A 21914-nucleotide genomic window follows, 5' to 3' on the forward strand; every position below is an offset into this window, starting at 1 on the left:
GAACTTGTTTACGTTGGACTTGAAAACAATCAGATTGTAGTCAGCTGGAAAGCAGGAATTCAGATGAGAGTTCCACAGGCGTGCAGTTCTAAGAAAGAAGCTTTGTTTGTGGAATCTACGTTTAGGTCTAGGCACAGACAAGAAATGTGGGAAATTATTGATAGTGCTTTTGGCCAGGAGTGTTTTTCGTGAAAGTTTGACGATTTTAGTTCTAACCAGGCTCAACATTGCTTAATTTTGGTGATCTAACAGGAACCGGTGTATCAAACATGATTATGCCACATATTATTCGTCCAAACACTAATATATACACTGTATATATTAATACCCGAGTACTACAAGATCAGGTTCTCTGAAGATATTGACTTCCTTACCTACAATGCAAATATTGATGTTATTGTTTTATTACTTTCCCTTTGTAGAACTCAATCATGTTCTTTCACTTTTTTAAAACTCTCATTTATTCCAAAGCACAGTGCGACTTGGATATAAGGGACGACAATTTGGAGCCATGTCTACAAGGCATTATCCAGGGAGTTGAGGAGCGAGATGTCTGTTCGCATTGCATTTAAACTTCTGCATGTTAGTACACTTAGGGAAACAGTAAGAAAATTCACAAATCTAGCAATCCAAGGGAAGAAAATGTTAAAGTAGAAGGCTTTCTGGCATTTCGGAGCCTTTACAATAAAGGAGTGGGATTTTGCTGTTTTTCTGATTAGTCAGGGGTATGTATGTCAATCGGGGTACAAGTGCTACGAGTTCATCAAAACCTATTTCATTAAAGTAACATAAGGCAGGGATGCAACATTGTGGCAATGCGACAGAGGTTGGAGTTTGGTTGATACTTCAGAACCTAGCATTACAAGTTGATGTTTTCTTTTTAGATAATTGTTATTTTTTCAACTTGCATGAAAATAGCTATGTAAAAGATGCTTATAACCGTTTGAATTATGCAAATACCATCAGTAGTTCAAAAGTTATGAGAATTTTAAGTGCCAAAATTTAGGCTTTTCTGTGGACATTTTTCTTTAGAAAAAGTGGTCTAAATTACGGACCTCAACATTTCAAGAAATCTGGTAATTTTGCCACTCGTACTCTACATGAATCCTTGATGTAGCTTTCACAGTACCAGGATACCAAGAATCCTGATAAGCAACAACTATATATTCACCAGTTGATGGAAATTTTCATAATTTCTATTCTGTTGTTTTACTGAAAATTCAACTATGTAAACAAAGAAATAAAACAGTAATTTTTTACCTTGTTTCCACCTAAAATAATTAGGGTATGCTGAAAACGAATATAGCATTTCAATCTCTGCAAATAAGTAGTTTTCCAGTTATTAAGCAATGTCTTACGTTATCGCTGGTAGCCAACTTGGTACGTGCAAGTGCACAAATGTAACCCCGAGAAACTATGCGCAAATGCACGTACCAAGATGGCCTCCAGCAATAATATAAGAAATGACATTGCTTAATATCCGGACAGCTACTTATTTGCGGAAAATTTAAATGCGATATTCTATTTTAGCATACCTGCAAACCTTTAAAGGTAGTCATTTTAAAGTAAAATGTTAAGGTGGAAACAAGGTAAAAATTTACAAAATGCATCACAATGAAATTCTTTATCGAACCGCCTTATTATTATTATTATTATTTAGATATCCTAAGTTAAGAATGGGTTTCTAAATAACGTTATTATTTCAGCATGGTAACATAAGTGCACAGGTACCATTTATTTGTTATATATTTGTTTTTTTTGGATATTTTACTACAAAAAAACACAATTCTATCTAAAGTACAAGTAAGAAGTTATAAATAGCATGAGAACAGAAACGCATGTACTTCGTACATTTTGTTGTTTTTTAACGCTTTTAGTACATGTGTACTAAAAGCGTTAAAAACAACAAAATGGTATTGTTTGGAAATCAAATTTGAAAAAATTTTTTTAAATTGACAAATTCAGAATAAAAAATGAAACTGATTTTTCTGCTTTCGTTTTGGAAACAGAAAAAACAGTTTTTTGGTAATCTTTAGTAAGCTGAACGCATAGTAAGCAACAGATTTGAATTTCTATAAGATAACATTTTAAAGAAATTTCCGCACAATTAATAATTATCAAATATTTACATGTTATACATGAAAATAATTCTGAAACTATTATCTATATAAAAATGGATGATATATGCCGATTCATCTTATCAATTTGGAAATATTCTTCATCAACTTTGCTCGGTCGTAACTTTGCTTCCTGTGGTTGTAAAAATATAAATCAAATCTAGTAGAGATGGAGTTCTATGCTTATATAGCCTGTAAAATTTCAGCCATATCCAATTAAATTTGACCCCGCGCATAAGTATCCAAATGTAATGTATGAAATGTAAACATTGAAAAAACAGTTTCCCTTTTTGCTGTCATCATTTTTTACAGTTTTTTCATTTTTAACTTGGAGCATAAAAATATTGAACGCATATAAAAAAAAATAATTAACATCATTGTAATGCTTATTTTATTCTCTTTCCAGCAATGTAATTCTTTTAAAAATTGACCCAAAAGATATGACTTATTGAAGCACATTAGCTATATAATATTGCCGATGTCCACGAAAATACAGCATATTCTTGTAATACTACAGAACCTATTAGATTGGAGAATCTTTTTGGAAATCTGTCTAGGACGGAGAGACTAGTGATAGATGCACCAGCTCAGATGTGGCAACATTACTCCATGCATAGGTGAATAGTGGTTTTGTAGAGATATAGGATACTCTCTAGTGTGAGTAATTTTCTAGCATGGTAGAGGGAGCCCACCTTCTTTGGTAATGTCCTCAATGTATTTATTCCAATTCAGGTTTCCTGTGTATATTAAGTCAAGACTGATAGGGTCATAATTAAACAGGTTAGGTCTTTCACTAAAATTCTTGAATACTGGTACAACAGAAGCAATTTTCCAGCTATCAGAAAAGCAAGACTCGGCTAGACATTTCTTTAAAAATTTGGAAAGGACAGGGGTTAGCTCAACAAAGTGTTTCTTAGTATACCTTTAAAGGTTTGCGGGTATGCTGAAAACGAATATCACATTTAAATTTCCGCAAATAAGTAGCTTTCCGGATATTAAGCAATGTCATTTCTTATGTTATTGCTGGTGGCCATCTTGATGCATGCATTTGCGCATAGTTTTTCGGGGTTACGTTTATGCGCTCGCACGTACCAAGAGGGGCATGAGTGATAACATAAGAAATGACATTGCTTAATAACTAGAAATCTACTTATTTGCAGAAAATTTAAATGTGATATTCGTTTTCAGCATACCGTAAAACCTATAAGGTAATCATTTTAGATGGAAACAAGGTAAAAAATTACCATTTTATTTCTTTGTTTACATAGTTGAATTTTCAGTAAAACAACAGAATAGAAATTATGAAAATTTCCATCAACTGGTGAATATATAGTTGTTGCTTATCAGGATTCTTGGTATCCTGGTACTGTGAAAGCTACATCAAGGATTCATGTAGAGTACGATTTATGGTTGCATTTCAGAAAATAGGGGTATATTTGGGGCCAAATAGAGAGGATTTACAAAATTGAAAATTAGACTGGTTCCAAAATGCATAAGTTCTAATTGACTATGGGAATTCCCATTTTTTACAGAAATTCAAAATCTATATGAAAAACTTTCTTCAATTTATTTCTGAGATTAATTCATATCTACTCAATTTTTTTTTCTTTGAGGGGAAGAGTAAATACCAGCCATGAATGCTCTTTAGGCATTCAATGGCAACCCCCCAGATTAAGCTCTCCTTTGGTGATGAGGCAGGAAAATGCCTATTCTCAATAAAACTATACCACTAGAATACTTCGTTTTGTTCATGAATAGACACCCACTGTATGATACCATGTGCCAGTTTAAAAAAAATTGAAATTTGTACATTTTAATTTATAATTCATGGCTTATGGTAAAGAGATACATCAGATTTGACTGCATAATCAGAAAGAGCACACAATTTTACATAAGAGTGCCTAGTCTCATGAGAATAGCTTGGAAAATAAATAAATGGTGGCAAAATTACCAAATTTTTTTAAATGTTGAGGTCCGTCATTTAGCCCACTTTTTCTAAAGAAAAATGTCCACAGAAAAGCCTAAATTTTGGCACTTAAAATTCTCATAACTTTTGAACTACTGATGGTATTTGCATACTTCAAACGGTTTTAAGCATCTTTTACATAGCTCTTTTCATGCAAGTTGAAAAACATAACAATTATCTAAAAAGAAAAAAATCAACTTGTAATGCTACTTCTACCCACAAAGGGAAATTTGGAAGGGAATGATCTGAGGGTTCTAAGATAGAATTGAAGGTGAATCACTGGGCAAGCAGGTCAGTTTTCTTGGTTGTCATGCAAGCAACCTCATAGTTGTTGGATAATCGGAGAATTGTTAATTTTCCATTATTCAGCACACAATTTTCCAGAAATTATGAGATCTTATTTTCTGCAATTTGATACATTTCCTGATCACTTGACTGCAGCTATTTCACTATTACAATTATTTCTAGTTTCTATAAACTTTTGTCTATTTGAACTTGACTTGTGACGGACAAATTGGTGGAATACATGCTGCTTTTGCACAATAGCTGCTGTCCGAGCTGAAGTGAACAATTGAGGAGTACGAGGCTTGCTATAATACTTTCGTGTAGGAAGATGTTTTTCAGTCTCTGCTTTGCACCATTCAATTGTCTCATTGGAACAATGTTCAGCAGGAAGAGAAAAGATATTGGTTCATGGGACATCTCTGATGGCTTTCCAATCAGTCCCTTTTGAAGCATCAAATCATTGTTAGCAGCATCTCCTCAGCTTAGGGTTGATGTCAATCAATATTGTAACAGAGTGTGTTTGGGCACGTGTGAGAAAATCAGTAGCAACAGGATAACTGGCTAGTGAAAATATTAGCAGCAGCAGCCATTAAAGCATGCATGCAAATTAGCAAGAGTGCACAAGCTTGCGTCACAAGAAAAGGAGAGAAGAGTACTCCACGTAGTCGAAAGAGAAGCAAAGTGCGTGCTGGGGAAGATGGACGTGTAAACACAAAGGTGAGAAAACATTGGCTATCGCTAGCGTTTAGTTTTGTTTCAAATACATGTGTGCTTTTAAAAAGCACACATGTATTTGAAGGATTTTTGAAATATAATGAAATGCATTGTTTTGTAAGAATCACAAATAAATGCATTTCAGTTGGATTTTTATTTATTTCCTTTTTTATTTGTTTGTTTCTTTGTGGCAATGCAAGATAGCACATGGCTCCGAGAAAGGTTGGAACTGTAGCGACACAGTTAAAAGTAACGACCACATTACAATTTCACAAGATGATAGATGTTCTCAAGTTGACTATGGCCTTTGTCACACAATCCTCATGTACTGTAGTTAGGAACAGATCTAAAAGTGAAGCTTGCTGATCCACATGGTCTGTGGCGAGTTGGCAATGTGACTATCTGTATCAGGAAATGAGTAAAATAGATGAGCTATGTATGCTGCTACCAGCTTCGCCTGTGTAACACAAGAAACCAAACCACTACTGCAGAATTATTTAAAGATATAAAAAACTTGAAGCATCAAAACTTTTACCAAAATGACCTGATTCAGCATTAAATAACCCGAAAATGGTTGATATGCCATACAACCAAACCAAAGTATGAATCTTTCTACTAGTTATAGATTAAATAATTCTGTAGACTAGCGTCACAATCCTTTGGTGTGCAACTAATCTACAAGAAGGAAAACCCCAAATTTTCCTGGCATTGTTTCCAATTATCTCAAACTTCTCTTCACCACTCAACTCAAATAATGCCAGTATGGGAGAAGTGCAGTTAGAGATTCTACAACCCTTGTTTCACTACAGACTATCGATGCAACCACTTTTACAGTGGGTATCCAACTCTACAGATTGTAAGATGGCCAAGCTGTACCCACCAGGTAGTTTTACTTTCGTTTTTTTTTTTTTTTGTAAACCAAATTATTTTCTTTTTATCAGAATTTTTTAACAGTTAATTTTATTGAAGTATTTTAAGCCATTAATGAAATCAAACTGTTATAAAACTAGAACTAATTTTGCTATTGTTTTAATCTTTATTTATAAAATCATTGGATGCAAATAGGGTACTTATGCATTTATGTTACCAGGTTGAAATAATAACATTATTTTGAAAGCCATTCTTAACATGGGGAGGGGAAGTGTTTTGTAACTATTCTGTACTTTCAAACATTTTAATAAAAAAAGATATCATAAAACTTCAATTTAACTTGAAAATACTATTTAAAAAATAGCACGGTAACATAAGCACTGTAAATAGCTTATAAAACTTTCAATACTATTTAAAAAATAGCACGGTAACATAAGCACTGTAAATAGCTTATAAAACTTTCAATACGCAACTGCCATTGCGCTTAGGCAGCATGTGTACCGCAGATTTAACCGACATAAGTCCTGTTCAAACAGACAGAGGTATATAGAAGTTAAAAGTAACTGTAAGAAAGATATAGCGACAGCTAAGAGAGAATTTACTGAAACAACCCAAAAAACACATCGAAGCACAAAAATTAGGAACCCATGATTTCTGGAAAATCTACAATAAATAATGGGCAATCTACAATTCCCCCACTAACCAACAATCATGAGGTTGTTTGCTCAGTAACCGAGAAGGCTAACATGCTCGCCAGTCGGTTTACCTCCAACTCTACACTGGACCCTACTAACCACCCCCTCCCTGACTTTCCTTTGTGGACAGATGCCACGCTAGACGATCTGAAAATCACCCCTTCTCAGGTGCATGCTATCATTAAAAAACCTTGACACTTCATCCCAGTTGTGTTATTAAAAAGTGCCGAAGTAGCTCCAGTTCTCTCTAAACTTTACAACAAATGCCTTAATGAATCTTGCTTTCCGAACTATTGGACAACTGCTTCTGTGGTACCAGTTTTAAAGAATTCTGGTGAAAGAACTGACCCATTAAATTATCACCTCATTAGCCTCCTCCCACTTTTCGCCAAAATATTTGAATCCATAATTAATCAAGCTCTAGTCCATCACCTTACAGATGCTAAACTTCTGACTGACCAACAATATGAATTTAGGCAAGCCCGTTCCACAGCAGATATCCTAACTGTAATCTCTGAACGTATATACCATTCACTGGACAAAGCAGGGGAGGGTAGAGTGGTAGCTCTAGATATATCTAAGGCTTTTGACAGGGTATAGCATAAAGGTCTTCTCAGGAAAATCAGATCATATGGTATCACTGGACGAATACTTAACATAATTAAATCCTTCTTAGATAAGAGAAAAATTCAGGTTGTCCTCGACGGTCGTACATCTAAACAATATGATATAAATGCGGGAGTGCCTCAGGGGTCTATCCTTGGACCTTTATTATTCCTAATATTCATAAATGACCTCCCCAACAAAATTGCCTCTGAGATGGGTATCTATGCTGATGACACCATACTCTATAACAGGCACGACAGGAAAACAAATGAATACATATCTAGGGAAATGGCAGAAACACTGTAGTGGAATGGGGACAAAAATGGATGGTCACATTCAATGCTGCCAAGACTAAACTTGTTTCCTTCAATAATTACAAGAAACCTTCTGTACCACTGATAGCAATGGTCAAAGATTCATTAACTGAAAGTACTTCTTTTAATTGGCCTAACGTTCACAGGAAACATGAGTTGGAAAAATTACATTGAGAGCATTGCCAGGAACACTGCGAAGAAGGTAGCTCTTTCTACCGTGCTAGAAAGCTACTAACGCCCGAAAATATCCTGTACCTCTATAAGGTCACCATTCGCCCATGTATGGAGTATTGTTGCCATATTTGGGCTAGTGCATCTGCTACTAGTCTCTCGCTCCTAGACAAGGTTCAAAAGAGAGTCTTCAACCTGATAGGTCCTGAACTGTCATCTAAGCTTCAGCCCGTCCCACCGACGAAATGTTGCATCCCTCTGCCTGTTCTACAAGTATTTTAATGGTGAATGCTCTGACGAACTGCAAGCACTTGTGCCCCCATGACGTAAATACCCTCGACAAACCCGACAAGCAGCTAAATCCCACCCCTACACAGTAGAGATCCCTAGATGTAAGAGAGCTTTCTACTCCAGTAATTTCTTTCCCAGAACCGTTAGACTTTGGAATTCCCTTCCGGGCCCTCTGCTTCCCCAACTTTACTGACATGAAGTATAACGTAAACCGACATCTTGCTGCCCAACTCCCTACATAGTATCCCAGTAGCTCATGTCCCTGATAGTAGCCTTGTTTGGGGTGAAAATGTAATAAAATTTTTAAAAATACTTTAATACATGAGATGTTAAGAATTTTAAACGAAAATACTTTCTATTCTAGTTTAAATTTTTTTCACATTTCGAAGGACAAAAAATAATCCATTTTTTTTTTTTTTTAAACTATTAAGAAAATAGTAATGAAAGAAACCGAAATGCATTCCGGTGGATTAAATTTCGTAATTAAATTATATATATTTTTTTTTGGGGGGGGGATAGGATTTTTGAAAAGTTTTTTTTTATTTTTACGATTTTATTGTTTATTTGAATAAACGATTAAATAGTAAATAAATAATGCGCAAGTCACATATATTGGAGAAAGACAGACACACGCAAGAAAGAAATTGTCTCGTAATTTTATTCATAGAAACATTTAAGGACCAGATTTTGTTGTTTTTATTTTATTTTTTTTACACAGTGGTCACCACTTATCAAGGCCAGGGAGCCACTCAAGGATAAGGGTTATTATTATTATTATTATTATTATTATTTTCTGCAAATGTAAAAATTACAAATGTTAAACAAAAAATAAACAATTAGGCACAAGGCCAACTAAAAAAAGTCGGGGTGGGGTCTGTAATCATCCTTACTGTATCTTTTTGTCTAAGGGTAGCTAAAGTTCTCACCCACACCCACAGCAATCACTCCAAGGGGTGTCCCATCTACTGTTCCCAAATCAAATAGATTTTTTTTTTTTATAACAGATTGATCGTTTTTTATTAACAAATTCAACAGATTGATGCCACAGATGAGGTTTGTCAAACTCACGCCTCGCACTGCTTCATGACAGACCATTGGTATCATCATCATCATCATCATCATCATCAACACCAGTAACATCATCATCATCGCTAGCTACGACCACTGCCACTGTCTTTCTGTTCACGAGTCGAAGGAGTGGATATCTCCGAAAATCGTTCTCCATTCCACAAACACGGAAAGAAGAAAGACCACACAAACGACGGAGACGAAAAAAGATGCAAACATAATACGATCATATGAACATTGAAAAACACAAACACAATGTCAGATTTGTAGAAAAACTGTATGAAGAATTGGCGAGGAACTATTATTGACACAATTTCCAGATTGAAACGATGGAGAAATAATAATAATAATAATAATACGATCACGCTTACACGAAATTGCTAATATATCTGTATTAATCAACCGAGCACCTGTTCCGGGAATAATTACGCACGAGCAAGAAATCTCCGAGGAAAACGGTGAAAAACAGGGTATAAAAGTGAAAGTTGAGACCAATAAAGAGCGGCAATGGTTGGGGACGCCCTTCACTGGACAAATGAATGAATCGTCACAAAAAGGTAGAAAAAAGACGACAAAAAAGAAAACAATTTAAAAGAAAAAGAAAAAAAAAGGATACGAAACCCATTTCTACACCAAATACAAATCGCAATTTATATCTTAAAAAAAAGATCACGAAAACAAGTTGTTTCTTGTTAAATGGTACGATCAAAATTTAGTAGTATCTTAACTTTACTCGTACAACTACGCTTAAATTTGTCTTTAAAAAGACAAAAAAAAAGTCGGATTGTTTTGTTTATTTATTGAAGATATAAAAAAAAATTTTAAATCACGGGTTGTTAAAGAAAGACGTTGTTTTGTTTTATTTTTAGGATTTGTAAATATTTTCTTTTCTTGAAAACGTAAAAAAACTAAAATATTTAAAAAAAAAAAAAAAAAAAAAAAGAAAGATAAAAAGAAAAACAGTTCCATCTTCTTGTGGGCAGCAAGATTCCGCAGAGGTTTTTCACAATCGAAAGAAAAATAACAGACAACCTCCCTAAACAACAATAAAAAACAACTTAACACCCTGTGGAACGAATGGGGCTCTGTATTTCGGGGGTTTCATCTGTCATTGGTGTACAAACGGAGGGAATTAACTGTCTCGGACACGTAAGGAAAAATTTTTTTTTTTTTTTTAAAATCTTTTATATACTTAACTACAATACAGTTTACAGTACTAGTTAAGTACAATACGTTTAGCTTGTAATTAACTCAAATTGATCGCAACGAATTCCGACATTGTTTATTTTCAGACGTTTTTTTCATTCATTCCAGGCATTCCACAAACGTCTACAAGAAAGTCAGATTCGTGTATTTTTATGTTATGAAAGTTAATATCGGTTTATATACATTTTTAATTGATTGATATATCTTTTTGGTATTATTATACAAACACCGTGACAGCGTTAGGGTTAGGGTTAGGGTTTAGGGTTAGGTTTAGGGTTAGGGTTAGGGGTAGGGTTAATTCGCTGTCACGGTGTTTGTATAGTTTTACCATCTTTTTTTTTTTCAATTAGAAAGTAAGATTCTTATTTAAAATTCAAACTAATTTAAAGAAAAAAATAAATATAAAGAAAAATCTCCGATGTACTTATCCGTCACGTCATATTCCAAAAATTACGTAAATTGATTAAATAATTTTATTTTTTTATAAAGAAAACAATTTTTAAACTATTTAAAGCGACTAATGTGAAATCTGCAGCACTACAAGGTTGATCTCGCAAGTTTGAATTGTTGTGAACTTATCTGCCCTTGTTTTGTTTTTCAAGATGGCGACGCAAGACAGTGCCTTTTTGCTTACTCACAAAATTTGATTTTCTTAGTTAAAAATAAAACTAATTGATCGATTTACGGGATTTTTGGAATAAAAAGAATTAAATAAAAATAAAGTATTCCGTTCTGTAACAGGTACGTACGTATACAACATAAAACGTTTTTCATATTTTTTTATTAGGTTGAATACTAAATAAGAACCGTTTACCTACTTAACTACAGTACCTAAGTACAATAAATTGAACTTATAATTTACTTAACTCCAATTGACCTCAACGAATTCTGACATCATTTACTTATTTTTTCCATTCATTCATTAAAGACATTCCACAAACGTCTTACAAGAAAGATTTGTGCATTTTTATATGAGATTTGTTCATATCGATTTATATATATTTTAATGGATCGATGTATCTTTTTCAATTAGAAAGTGATGAATACTTAGAGTCGTTTTTCACTTGTTGGATTGGAAACTCGGAAAAAAGGTGAAAGGAAAAAAATGCGTGCTATTATCACATGTCGAGAAAAATAAATTAGAAAAAGTGAAAGTGTCACTAAGCAGGATTAGCAGGACTAATTATCTCTCTCCATATATATGACAAGAGAGTGCCTTAAAATACACAAAAATGACACATAAGCAGCACTCAGCAGCAGAAATAATAAGTTTAGTAAAAATACGAGTGCTAATGCAGAGAGTGATCCGCGTTATTTTTTAAAATCGTATTTCCAAGTTTAATTAAAGTTTTATGATATGTTTTTTTTATTCAATTGTAAAGGGTGAAGCATAGAATAGGTACAAAACACCCTTCCCTCCCCATGTTAAGAATAACTTTTTAAATAATAACGTTATTATTTACGTCCGGATCACTCTCTGCACTAGTACCAAAATACGATTTTAAAAGAACGACTCAAAACGCGAATTCATTAACAAATTTTAAAAGGTAATTTAGTGTCAGGAAAAAACGCGAGTAAAAAAAAAATATGCTTGTGCAGTTTAGGGACTGTGGTATTTTTTCGATAGAATTTTCAAGTTAAGAGATACCGTAAAAATTGAATTTGTTTATGAAATTGTTAGATGAAAGTACAGACTAGTTAAGTTTCCCTTCCCAATGTTAAGAATGGGTTTCTAAATACTAATGTTATTATTTCAGTACGCTCCGTAAAGTGCACAAAATGTTTTCTTTTACTCAATTTTGTTGCAGAATGTCATCTCTCAAAGGGAAACTAAGTTGTTTTTATATAAGACATTCTCTTATAATAATAGCATTTAAATCACTTTGAGAGCCAAAATAATTAATTTAATCGACAATTTTTTTCCCTTTAAATGACGAAGGAAAAAAAACCCTAAACACTCGACTTTCTCATTGATATCCTCGTGACCTAACCAGAACCACCACGTTTTTTTTTTTATATGCAATCTTTCACAAATACAAAGTCATTAATGATAAATGTTTTGGTTAAGTTATTCACGAGCGAGTTCTAAAATGCAGGGTTTATTTTTGTTGCTAAAGTGTCTAGTCTACCTGTGATGGGGCGATGAAGTCGTCTAGGTCTGTGAGGAGGACAGCCCCACTGAATTGATGCCGTTGCTGTAGAACGCCACTGGCCGCCATCTTGCCAATAATATTAACCAATCAGCGATCGACGTTCTCGTTTCTCCCGAACAACACGTTTTGTTATTGCTGAAAAGCGGAACACAAATTTGTCAACGTGACCCCGCTTTTAAGTATGGAAGCTCATTACGAAATTAACAAACTTATTTTTTTTTTAATGGAAAACGCTCCAGACAAAGCATGAAGCTAAAAAAATACTACTTCAGAGTCAAAACGTTGCCAATGATAAGTCTTTGATAAAATAGATTCTGACCCAGATAACAGCAATTCTCCCCTCTTTGTCAGAAAAATTGCATCTGGACTGTGAGAACTACAGGATAAAATAAGAGAAGCGAGAGTTACGTGACTGCTTTTATTATTATTATTATTATTATTATTATTATTATTATTATTATTATTATTATTATTATTATTTCTTTGTGGCAAACGTTACTATTGGCAACAGTTGTAAAATAATGATTTATATTGTTACTGGAAGGGAAATGTTATAAATCGTATTCGTTCTTATTTATTTTTTTTTTTTTTCAATTCACCCAAAGCAAGGTACGCTGCCACTGTGGCATAAGAGGCTACTGTGAATTAGAGACCAGATTTATAGGGGCATCCTAAGTAGGGAGTTGTGTAGCAATGTTCTGACCACATAGTGTATCAATCACTCTACAAGGATAATATATAAACACAGAAGCCTAGAAAGAAAATAACTGCTAAGTTTGAGTTTTTATGTTAATACTGAAACTGAAAAAAAAAAATCTTTACTTTATAAATTATAAAGAAAGTTTGCTTCATTCAAAAACAAATTGTTTTTTGTATTGAATGATGAAATTCATCTTTTGAGCATTTCCATCCCCAACCATCAATTGACTGCGAATAACGATTAAATGCACGTGGTAAATTACAGATTTTACATCTCCAAGAATTGGCTATTAACCAACACTTGGCAATCTATTGAATCATTTTGAAATTATCAAACAGCTTCATGACATGTTGGAATATTGTTATTCAGTCCGCATGAAACCATTGTCATAAACATGATTTACAAGATTTGTTGGATGTATTCGAAGAACTCGGCGGACATTTTCTTTCTAAGCTATTGTGTCTACATGTTACGCTCTGCAAGTGTGGAAAAACCAATTCTAAAGAAAATGAACCTTAATCATAGAACTGCTACATGGATTTTAGTATTTAGTTATCCATTGAATAGGTTTTTTCTTTTGTTTTTTGTTTTTTTTGGTAATAAAGTTATGGTGACAACTGAATACTTATAGAAATGAATACCTTACGCACCTATAATGATCAAGACAAACATAGTGGTATAATTATTACAAAAAGTGTATTAATAAAAGTATGTTACAGAAGTATATGTCATGATTCTGAGTCCATAACTGCCATGAATCGCTAACACATTTAGATGTAACTATATTTATTGTCTCTGCGTAAGTTCATTATTCTTAAAATGTTCAGATCAGTTTACAATATAACAATACTAAAGGCCAATACAAATAGTAACTACACATGATTATCTCCTATATAATATTTTGATTGCAGAAATTCGCCTCTGGACCAAATTACCGTAGGTTTGCAACAACAGGTGCCGCATACAAATCTATTATGTCTAAACTATTAGCCACTATCTTATGTAACTTCAAAACACCATTTTAAACACATTTAGATTTTATAATAAAATCCTGCATTACATCCTAGAAGCGACATCATCACAATCGCAACCATCTTTAGAAGTAGTTCCTATTTTCCCCTCTAAATATCAAATATTCCTACCGGCCCCCCAGTCATCACTGGGAGGAATTCTGCACTTTCAACATATATGAGGTTCCACCCTTCATACCTGGATCATAAACTCATACACATAACATAATCTTTCCTTTTTCCAATTAAAAAATAATAAACTCTCCCCAGACTAATTCCGCTCCTTCTGATTGGCTGAGCTCTAATCATTCCTATATTTTGGATTAATGGTACCCGCATGCAAAACAAACGTTAATGTACCATTGAAATATGGTGTCACAATGATACCTACTTTTGTCTTCTGAGTAGATTGTTGCGTTATCTTTCTTAAATTGTAAGGAGTAATTTTGTATTTTCTCTCTCTCTCTCTCTCTCTCTCTTTCTCTCTCTCTCTCTCTCTCTCTCTCTCTCTCTGTATATATTCTTTCCAACTCTCTCTCTCTCCCTGTCTCTCTCTCTCTCTCTTTCACTCACTTTGTACATTTGTTCCAGTAATTAATTCTATTTTTTTTCAAACATAGTTACGTTTTTTTAATGTAGTTTATTTACACACCATCCTTATAATAAAAATATACAGAAATATGTAAACGTTTTATCAATTGATTTCTTATTTCAACATTGCATATTGTTTCAAATAACTATGTCTATATAAACTGCTTAGAATATTTTAAACATATATTTATTTACAAAAATATGAAAGAAAACAATGAATGTGTCACATTTTTTAGAGTTTTAGCAGTTAAAAAAAATGTGAATGTGCAACAGAAAATAGTTTAACAGTTTTAAGATGTGAATATTTCACATATGTTAAAAAAACATTAAATTCAAACAACATAATACATATACTTCCAGTGGATGATATTGCCGAAACATCTATTTTTACATTGATGACGATCGTCACAGATTGCGCAGGTTTAAATAACGTATATTTAAATAAAGTATACTTGAATCAAGTATATTAAAACAAAAACGTAACTATATTTGCAAGAAAAAAACATACAAAAATTATATCAACAACATTAGGTCCACCTCCACAATTTTCTTAAGAATAACGACTTTTACAGTTTGTGACTATGCTGATTAAGAACATCTTATTCAAATTTGGCAGAGACAAGCAATTTTAGAGATATAAAGACCTGTATTAAGCACTATATTCACTGGCTGTATACACGTGCGATAAACAGATCTACTTTTCTCCTACCGACACTGCCATCCCACAATGTTTTTTTAGCATTTGCGGGTGAATAAGCTGACAATGATTATCACAGCTAAATTTGGGGGATTTGTTTTCCACCCCTCCTCCCCAATAAAAAGCAGGAGTTGTCTGCTCCAAAAGTCGTTCTTTACATGGGGATGTTGGGGATGTCTATTCCAAACACCGTTCTTAATAGGAAGGTTGGTGCTATCTATTCTGAAAGCCGTTCTTAACACGAGGAGTTTGACTGAAATTTTCTTTAATAGTATTAGTGGAAGAGTTGAAAAGAAAAGGAAGATTTGAACAACAAACGAAAACAGCTAGGGCTGCTACCACTGATTTCGATTTCTAAACATTCCATACACAATGAGAATCCCTAACTTCTAAAACTTCAGTTTTGACTTTTCATTATTATTCTAATGGACCATTTTTCGTACTTTTATTAATTAATACTGATTTATGCATCCCCTTAATTGCTTTTTTAAAATTCAAACAGTACCTGCTTGTTATCGCTCCAAATCATCACTAATCACCAGTGAAAGCCAGATTATTTCATTTCAGCCACAGCCACCAGTGTCCACAATTGTTTAGGGACGGCAGTGGTTGCCAACAACAACCGTAGTTCACTTTTTTGTGGTGGGGAGGTAGGCTTCCACTAGGCAACGTTGGTTAACAGGTCCTGCTAGTATCATATTATAAAACTCTGTGGACTGGCTGGGCGTCCTTGCTTGCTTGAACCTTGTCTTTGGCAATCGGGTGATTCCATCTTTTAAAAAATGGCTGACGTGTGTGTGTGTGTGTGTGTGTTTATGGGTGTTGCTCAGAAGCTAAAGAATGAGAGTGGAGAGTTATATGTTTTGATTCTAGCTGATAGCATCCAATTCATATATATATATATTTTTAGTTTTGATCTCATTATATGCTAGGTTCAATTTAACAATCAATTTATCTCTCTAATAATAAATACGTAATCTGCATGAATTAAAATATCATATTTAAGTGTATATTACAACCGGCCAACACCAAGTGACCTGCTAGTTTTTCAAACAAATTTTACATATTAAATTCTTCTTAATGCAAATATGTCACACATAATTAGGTAAATCCAAATAAATTATTTTAGACTCATTTCCCAACAATATTTTCCTTAAAATATTTTATGTCATTAATGTTTGCCATTTTTGTTGACATTTTTATCTAAGACGAAATACAAAAATGATGCATTCAATTCTAATACAAAATATTTGTATTTTGAAATCTTTAAATTCTATTCTTGCTAGAATGATTAAAAAATGAATTAAAAACTGAATGTCGTATGCATCAAAACATTAAACGCATAGCCATCATTCAACAAGTTTAAATACTTGAACACAATAGGAAAATGACTTCTAACCAATAATGCACCGTTTTTTTTTTTATAGGGTTTCACAGAAGCTTTCTTACTAATAAAAAATTGACATATCTTGCATGCTCTCAGTCATGGTCTGATTCAGTAACACATGAAGATTTCATTCTTGCGCTGATGCTAATTACAAAAGGCCTCTATTACAATCCCCCCGATCTCCTGATCACAAACAGTGCAGTGTGGAACAATATGAACCATCATCTAAAGGGTTACCGAATGTGTTATATTCCTAAATACTTAGGAAATAAAGACAAACGTGAGTTACACCGAGTGGTATGTGTAATGGGGTTTATTTATAATACAGAAACGTAAGGCTGCTCGCCTAAGGTAAATAGAAGTACATAGTAACAAGTATGGGGAAGAAAGTCTGATAATCAACACGTAAGACTATCCGTCTTACTGCGACTGCTTGTCTGCCGCTGTCTGCCAAACAGTCCAATATATATATACAGTTTGTAACCGGTGTATAGCCAGTTATGTTCCTTCACAACACCTCCCCCTGAAGCTGAAATCTTCCTGATTTTAGCTTAAATACCTCTTCCTTTTAGGGTCAGGGCTTAATCTCCTGGTAACTTTTCTCTTTCTTGCGCTTTTCCTTCTGGTCAGCGTTACCCGGGGCAAAGGTTTCTGTCCAGCCCGTATGGTCGGTTCAGGCGAAATATTCATTGTTTGCGGTACATACGCTGGTTTTGGTATATCAAAAATATCGCACAATGTTTCCATTGGTGTCTCTTCCACATTTGGAGACAGTCTGGGACGTATTTGATTTCTGTGTCTTTTGCAGACAAAACTTAATCCTTGGATGGTATAGACCATGCTCCCAATCCTTTTTTTGATAATACCTTCAACCCACTGATTTCGTCCATTTTGAAAATTTTTGAAATATACATTTTCACCTGGGGAGAAGCACTTGGTATTAAGGTTTTCTTTTTTGAAAACTTTCTTTTTCTCTGGTAGCAGCCTATCGAAGACAGATCTTATCTTTCTTGCAAACATTAGCTCAGCCGGGGAAGAATTGACATTATTATTAGGATTTGGTGTCACCCTGTAAATTGCTAAAAATGTTTGAATACATTGTTCGTCTGTGTCCGTAGTAAGATTTTTCTTAAGTGCCCTTTTAAACGTATCTACAAATTTTTTGGCCAACCCATTCGATCGTGGATGGTACACAGGTGTTGTCATATGTAGAATATTTAGTGAGTCACAGAAATCTTTGAATTCATGAGCAGTAAATGCTGTTCCATTATCGCTCACTAAGGTTTTTGGCACTCCAAAACGGCTAAAAATTTCATTAAGCGCACTCACAGTGTTTTTTGCTGTTGGATGTCTAAACTTAAATATTTCTGGCCATTTTGAAAAAGAATCTACAATAATCAAGTAAAAATAACCATTTATAGGTCCCGCATAATCAATATGCAGACGTGACCAGGGTAGGTCCGTCTTTGGCCATGGCGTCGTTTTTACTGGAGGATCTCGAGCTGCTAATTGACATCCTCTGCATGTCTTGACACATTTTTCAACTTCCTTGTCCATACCAGGCCAGTACACATATCCTCTCATAAGGGATTTCATTCTCGAAATGCCCGGATGACCTGTATGAAATTCCTTCAGAATTTTCCTCTGTAACGTTAGTGGAATTACGATCCTCTCACCATACATGAGCACATCTTCACAGATGGAAAAAGGCGTTGTTTGATCTACCTTTTTATTTTTTTTTATCCATCCCAATTGATTTTTCATTTTCTTAATGAAAATGTCATTTACTGCCTCTTTTTTTATTTTTTCGAAAGTTACCGGAAGTTCACGTATCATATTACACATTGAACTTGTACATTCACTTTCGTCTTTAAGCGCAGCAATTACCGTTTCTTCGAAACTTTCGCTTCTTTTAGGGATCAACCGTGATAATGCATCTGCGTGTCCTAACTTTTTTGAGGATACATGTTCCATCTTAAACTGATAGTTTAAGAGGGTTACAGCCCATCGCTGTAATCGATTCGCAGTATGTGTGGGAATGCCTTTCTTTGATCCAAATATGGTAAGTAGGGGTTTATGGTCGGTTTGCAAAATAAAAGATCGTCCATGGAGAAATCGATTGTACTTTGTAATTCCAAATATTATCGACAGCGCCTCTTTTTCAATTTGACTGTAATTTTTCTCCGCTGCAACCAACGTTCTTGAAGCATGGGCGATAGCTTTTGTCCTACCATCCTCATACTTGTGAAGTAATACAGCACCAACACCGTAATCACTGGCGTCCGTTGCTAGTATTAGTTCCTTTTCTGGATTGAAATGTGCCAATGCTAAGTCTGACAGTAGACATCTTTTGATATTTTGGAAAGCAGATTCACATTCCTTATTCCAGTTCCATTTAACACCCTTTTTCAGTAACTCGTTAAGAGGAGCTCTTAAATTATGTATGTTAGGGATGTAAATTGCATAGTATTGAACTAATCCCAAAAACGATTTTAATTTTGTCACTGAATCTGGAGCAGGCATCTTTTCAATTGCTTCAGTCCTTTGTGGATCCGGTCTTCGACCCTCTTTGTCGATTATTTGACCTAGATATTTAATTTTTTTCATAAAAAAATCGCATTTTTCTGGGCTCAATTTAAAACCAAATTCCTGTATTCTTTTGAATACTTCTTTTACATGCTTCTTAAGATCTTGCAAATTTTCACTTTTAATTAGGATATCGTCAAGGTAGGCCATTGAAAATTCCAACCCTGCCAGCATCGTGTCCATAATTTGCTGGAAAATAGCAGGAGCAACCTTTAATCCAAAAGGAAGCCTCTTTAGCTTAAAAATGCCCTTATGAGTATTTATGCCTAAGTATTTGGAGCATTCATCGCTGATCTTAATTTGCAAGTAAGCATCTGAGAGGTCTATCTTAGAAAAAATTTTTCCTCCGTTAAGCTTAGAGAACAGATCTTCTGCGGACGGAAGGGGATAATTATGGTCCAATAGACAGTCATTTAAACCCGTTGAAAAATCTCCACAGACCCTTATTCTGTTATTTTTTTTCTTTACATACACGGTTGGACTTGCCCAATCTGTGTGGTTAACTTTTTCAATGACTTCCAGTTGTTGAAGTCTATCCAACTCTTTTTCGATTGCGTCCATCGCTGAAAAAGGCACATTCCTTTTAGGTTTGAATACTGGAGTGGCATTTTTCTTTAATTCAAATTTTGCCTCTGTCTTAATACAGAGTCCTAGTCCTTCGGCAAAAACATTGGGAAATTCAGTTTTCAAATCCTTCAGGAAGTCTTCCCTTTGGTTTGCTTTTTCTGCAGTTAAAACGTTACAAAACGAATTTATGGGTTTCTCCCATAAATTAAACAGGACAATCCAATCTACCCCAAACAGGCATGTATTCTTTCCTGGTACGACGTACACTTTGGATTTATGAGTCTGGTTAGCGAATGTCACTTTGCATTTTAATTCTCCCTTGAACTCTAATCTTTTGCCGCACACACTTCTCGCCGTCTTTCTGGTTTTCGTTAATTCAGGTCGACCTATCCTTTTCCATATATCTTCATTTATAATACTAATATCTGCACCGCTATCCAGAAGCAATGTAACCAGATGTCCATTTATCCGAACATCAACATATTTCCGTCTTTCGCAGCTTTTTTCTTTATTCATGCGAAGCGTATTTACATTATCGGTCCCTTGTCTTTTCTTCTGGGCACAGTATGTTCCCTTGTGACCTCTGAGACCACATTCATAACATATTTTGTTCCTAAACCAGCAGGTCTTATTGTTGTGTCTTAAACTACCACAACATTTACACTTTAGCTTTGGGTCTTTGTATCCTTTAAGGATCCTGTGTTCTTGGAACCTGGACTTTCTTGTGGTCCCTTGCCTTTTTACTTGCTGCACCTTAAAAATATTTTTCTCTTCAATGCGAGTGTTGTCTTTCTTTATGTTAATCAGACGTTGACACTCTTCAGTGACTTTTTGCAATGTTATGTTAGGATCCGCCTCCATAATTGTTAGGATCCGTGAACGTATATCTTTGTCCCTTGGTGCTGTGAGACCTTGTACAAAGATTAAACATTTAAATTGGTCTGCGGAAATTTCATTCAATTTAAATGATTCGCATAAACAGTTCACAGTGCAGCATATTCTAGATAGTCTTCAGCTTCTGCCTTCTGAATGTTCAAACATTTGTATCTAGAGTGAAATAGGCTATCCCTTTTATCAAATATTTTCGACAAGGTACTAATTGTTTCCTCGAACGAAACCTCCTCCGGTTTTTTTGGTAGAATTAGATTTGCATACTTGGTGTTTTCATCAGTACCCAGTTTTTGTAGTAGCAGGGTAACTTTTTCCTCATCGGTCCAGTCTAAACATCTTTTCGTAAAAATTGTTTCGTATCTTCTGTAGTATGCAGGGAAAGTAACACCAGTATCCGGGGAGTAACGAAATTCCGTTAGTGAATTTGAAATACCCTCGGCAGAAAAATTAGTCTTCTTCCCGGTCGACGTTAGAATTAGCTTTTCTAAATTCTTTTGCTGTGTCGACATTTGTCGTTGTAGTATGTTTGTTTGTTCTTGTTGTGCCTCTAAAGTTTTTTGTGTTCTTTCTTGTTGTTGTTGCAGCTGTTGCTGTAGCTGTTGTTGTTGAATTTGTTGTTGTTGTTGTTGTTGTGCTAAAAATTGTTGAGTCATTTTTGTCTGTTCCTGGATGCTAAGGGCTAGAGCCTTAGTTAACTCTGCTAATTGTTCCATGTTAGCTTCTAGTACAAAAATGTCTTTTCGAATTCTACACAATAATTCCAAAGAAAAATCGTAAATTTACGTATATCGTAAATTAGTAGCAATATGCAGACACAACACGTTTCAACAAAGTTCATCCATAGTAATTCAACAGGCTTTGTAAAATAATTCTTTTTTTTTTTTTTTTTTTTTTTTCAACAACGTAAGTTCATACACAAAATATTTCTTACTTCCCACGACAAATAGTTCCAATTATTTATATAAAGGCAATAACAAACAATTAATTTTCCAAAAAAAAAAAAATATATGGCTGCCGTTCCCACGTGGC

At 34.4% G+C, this 21914-nt stretch overlaps 2 protein-coding genes across 3 annotated transcripts in view; one reads left to right on the forward strand and one right to left on the reverse strand.

Moving 5' to 3' along the window:
* The window catches only part of LOC145286325 (cytosolic Fe-S cluster assembly factor narfl-like), a 138059-nt gene that overhangs the window by 34674 nt on the left and 81471 nt on the right, over positions 1-21914 (reverse strand). Inside the window, exon 1 of one of the 2 annotated variants that reach the window (XM_080135248.1) lies at positions 12433-12590. The exons of the other annotated variant lie outside the window; for it this stretch is intronic. Coding sequence (XP_079991374.1) covers positions 12433-12522 — 90 coding nt within the window. The 5' untranslated portion in view covers positions 12523-12590. Of the gene's footprint in view, positions 1-12432; positions 12591-21914 lie in introns of those variants that run through there. 2 annotated transcript variants of the gene reach the window in all.
* Positions 9196-21914, forward strand: part of LOC145286328 (target of rapamycin complex subunit lst8-like) — a 76537-nt gene continuing 63818 nt past the window's right edge. Inside the window, exon 1 of the mRNA XM_080135256.1 lies at positions 9196-10246. Coding sequence (XP_079991382.1) covers positions 10175-10246 — 72 coding nt within the window. The 5' untranslated portion in view covers positions 9196-10174. The remainder of the gene's footprint in view (positions 10247-21914) is intronic.

The sequence above is a fragment of the Euprymna scolopes genome, chromosome 10, assembly GCF_053919585.1.
Source record: "Euprymna scolopes isolate OS-2025 chromosome 10, ASM5391958v1, whole genome shotgun sequence".
Lineage (NCBI taxonomy): Eukaryota > Metazoa > Mollusca > Cephalopoda > Sepiida > Sepiolidae > Euprymna > Euprymna scolopes.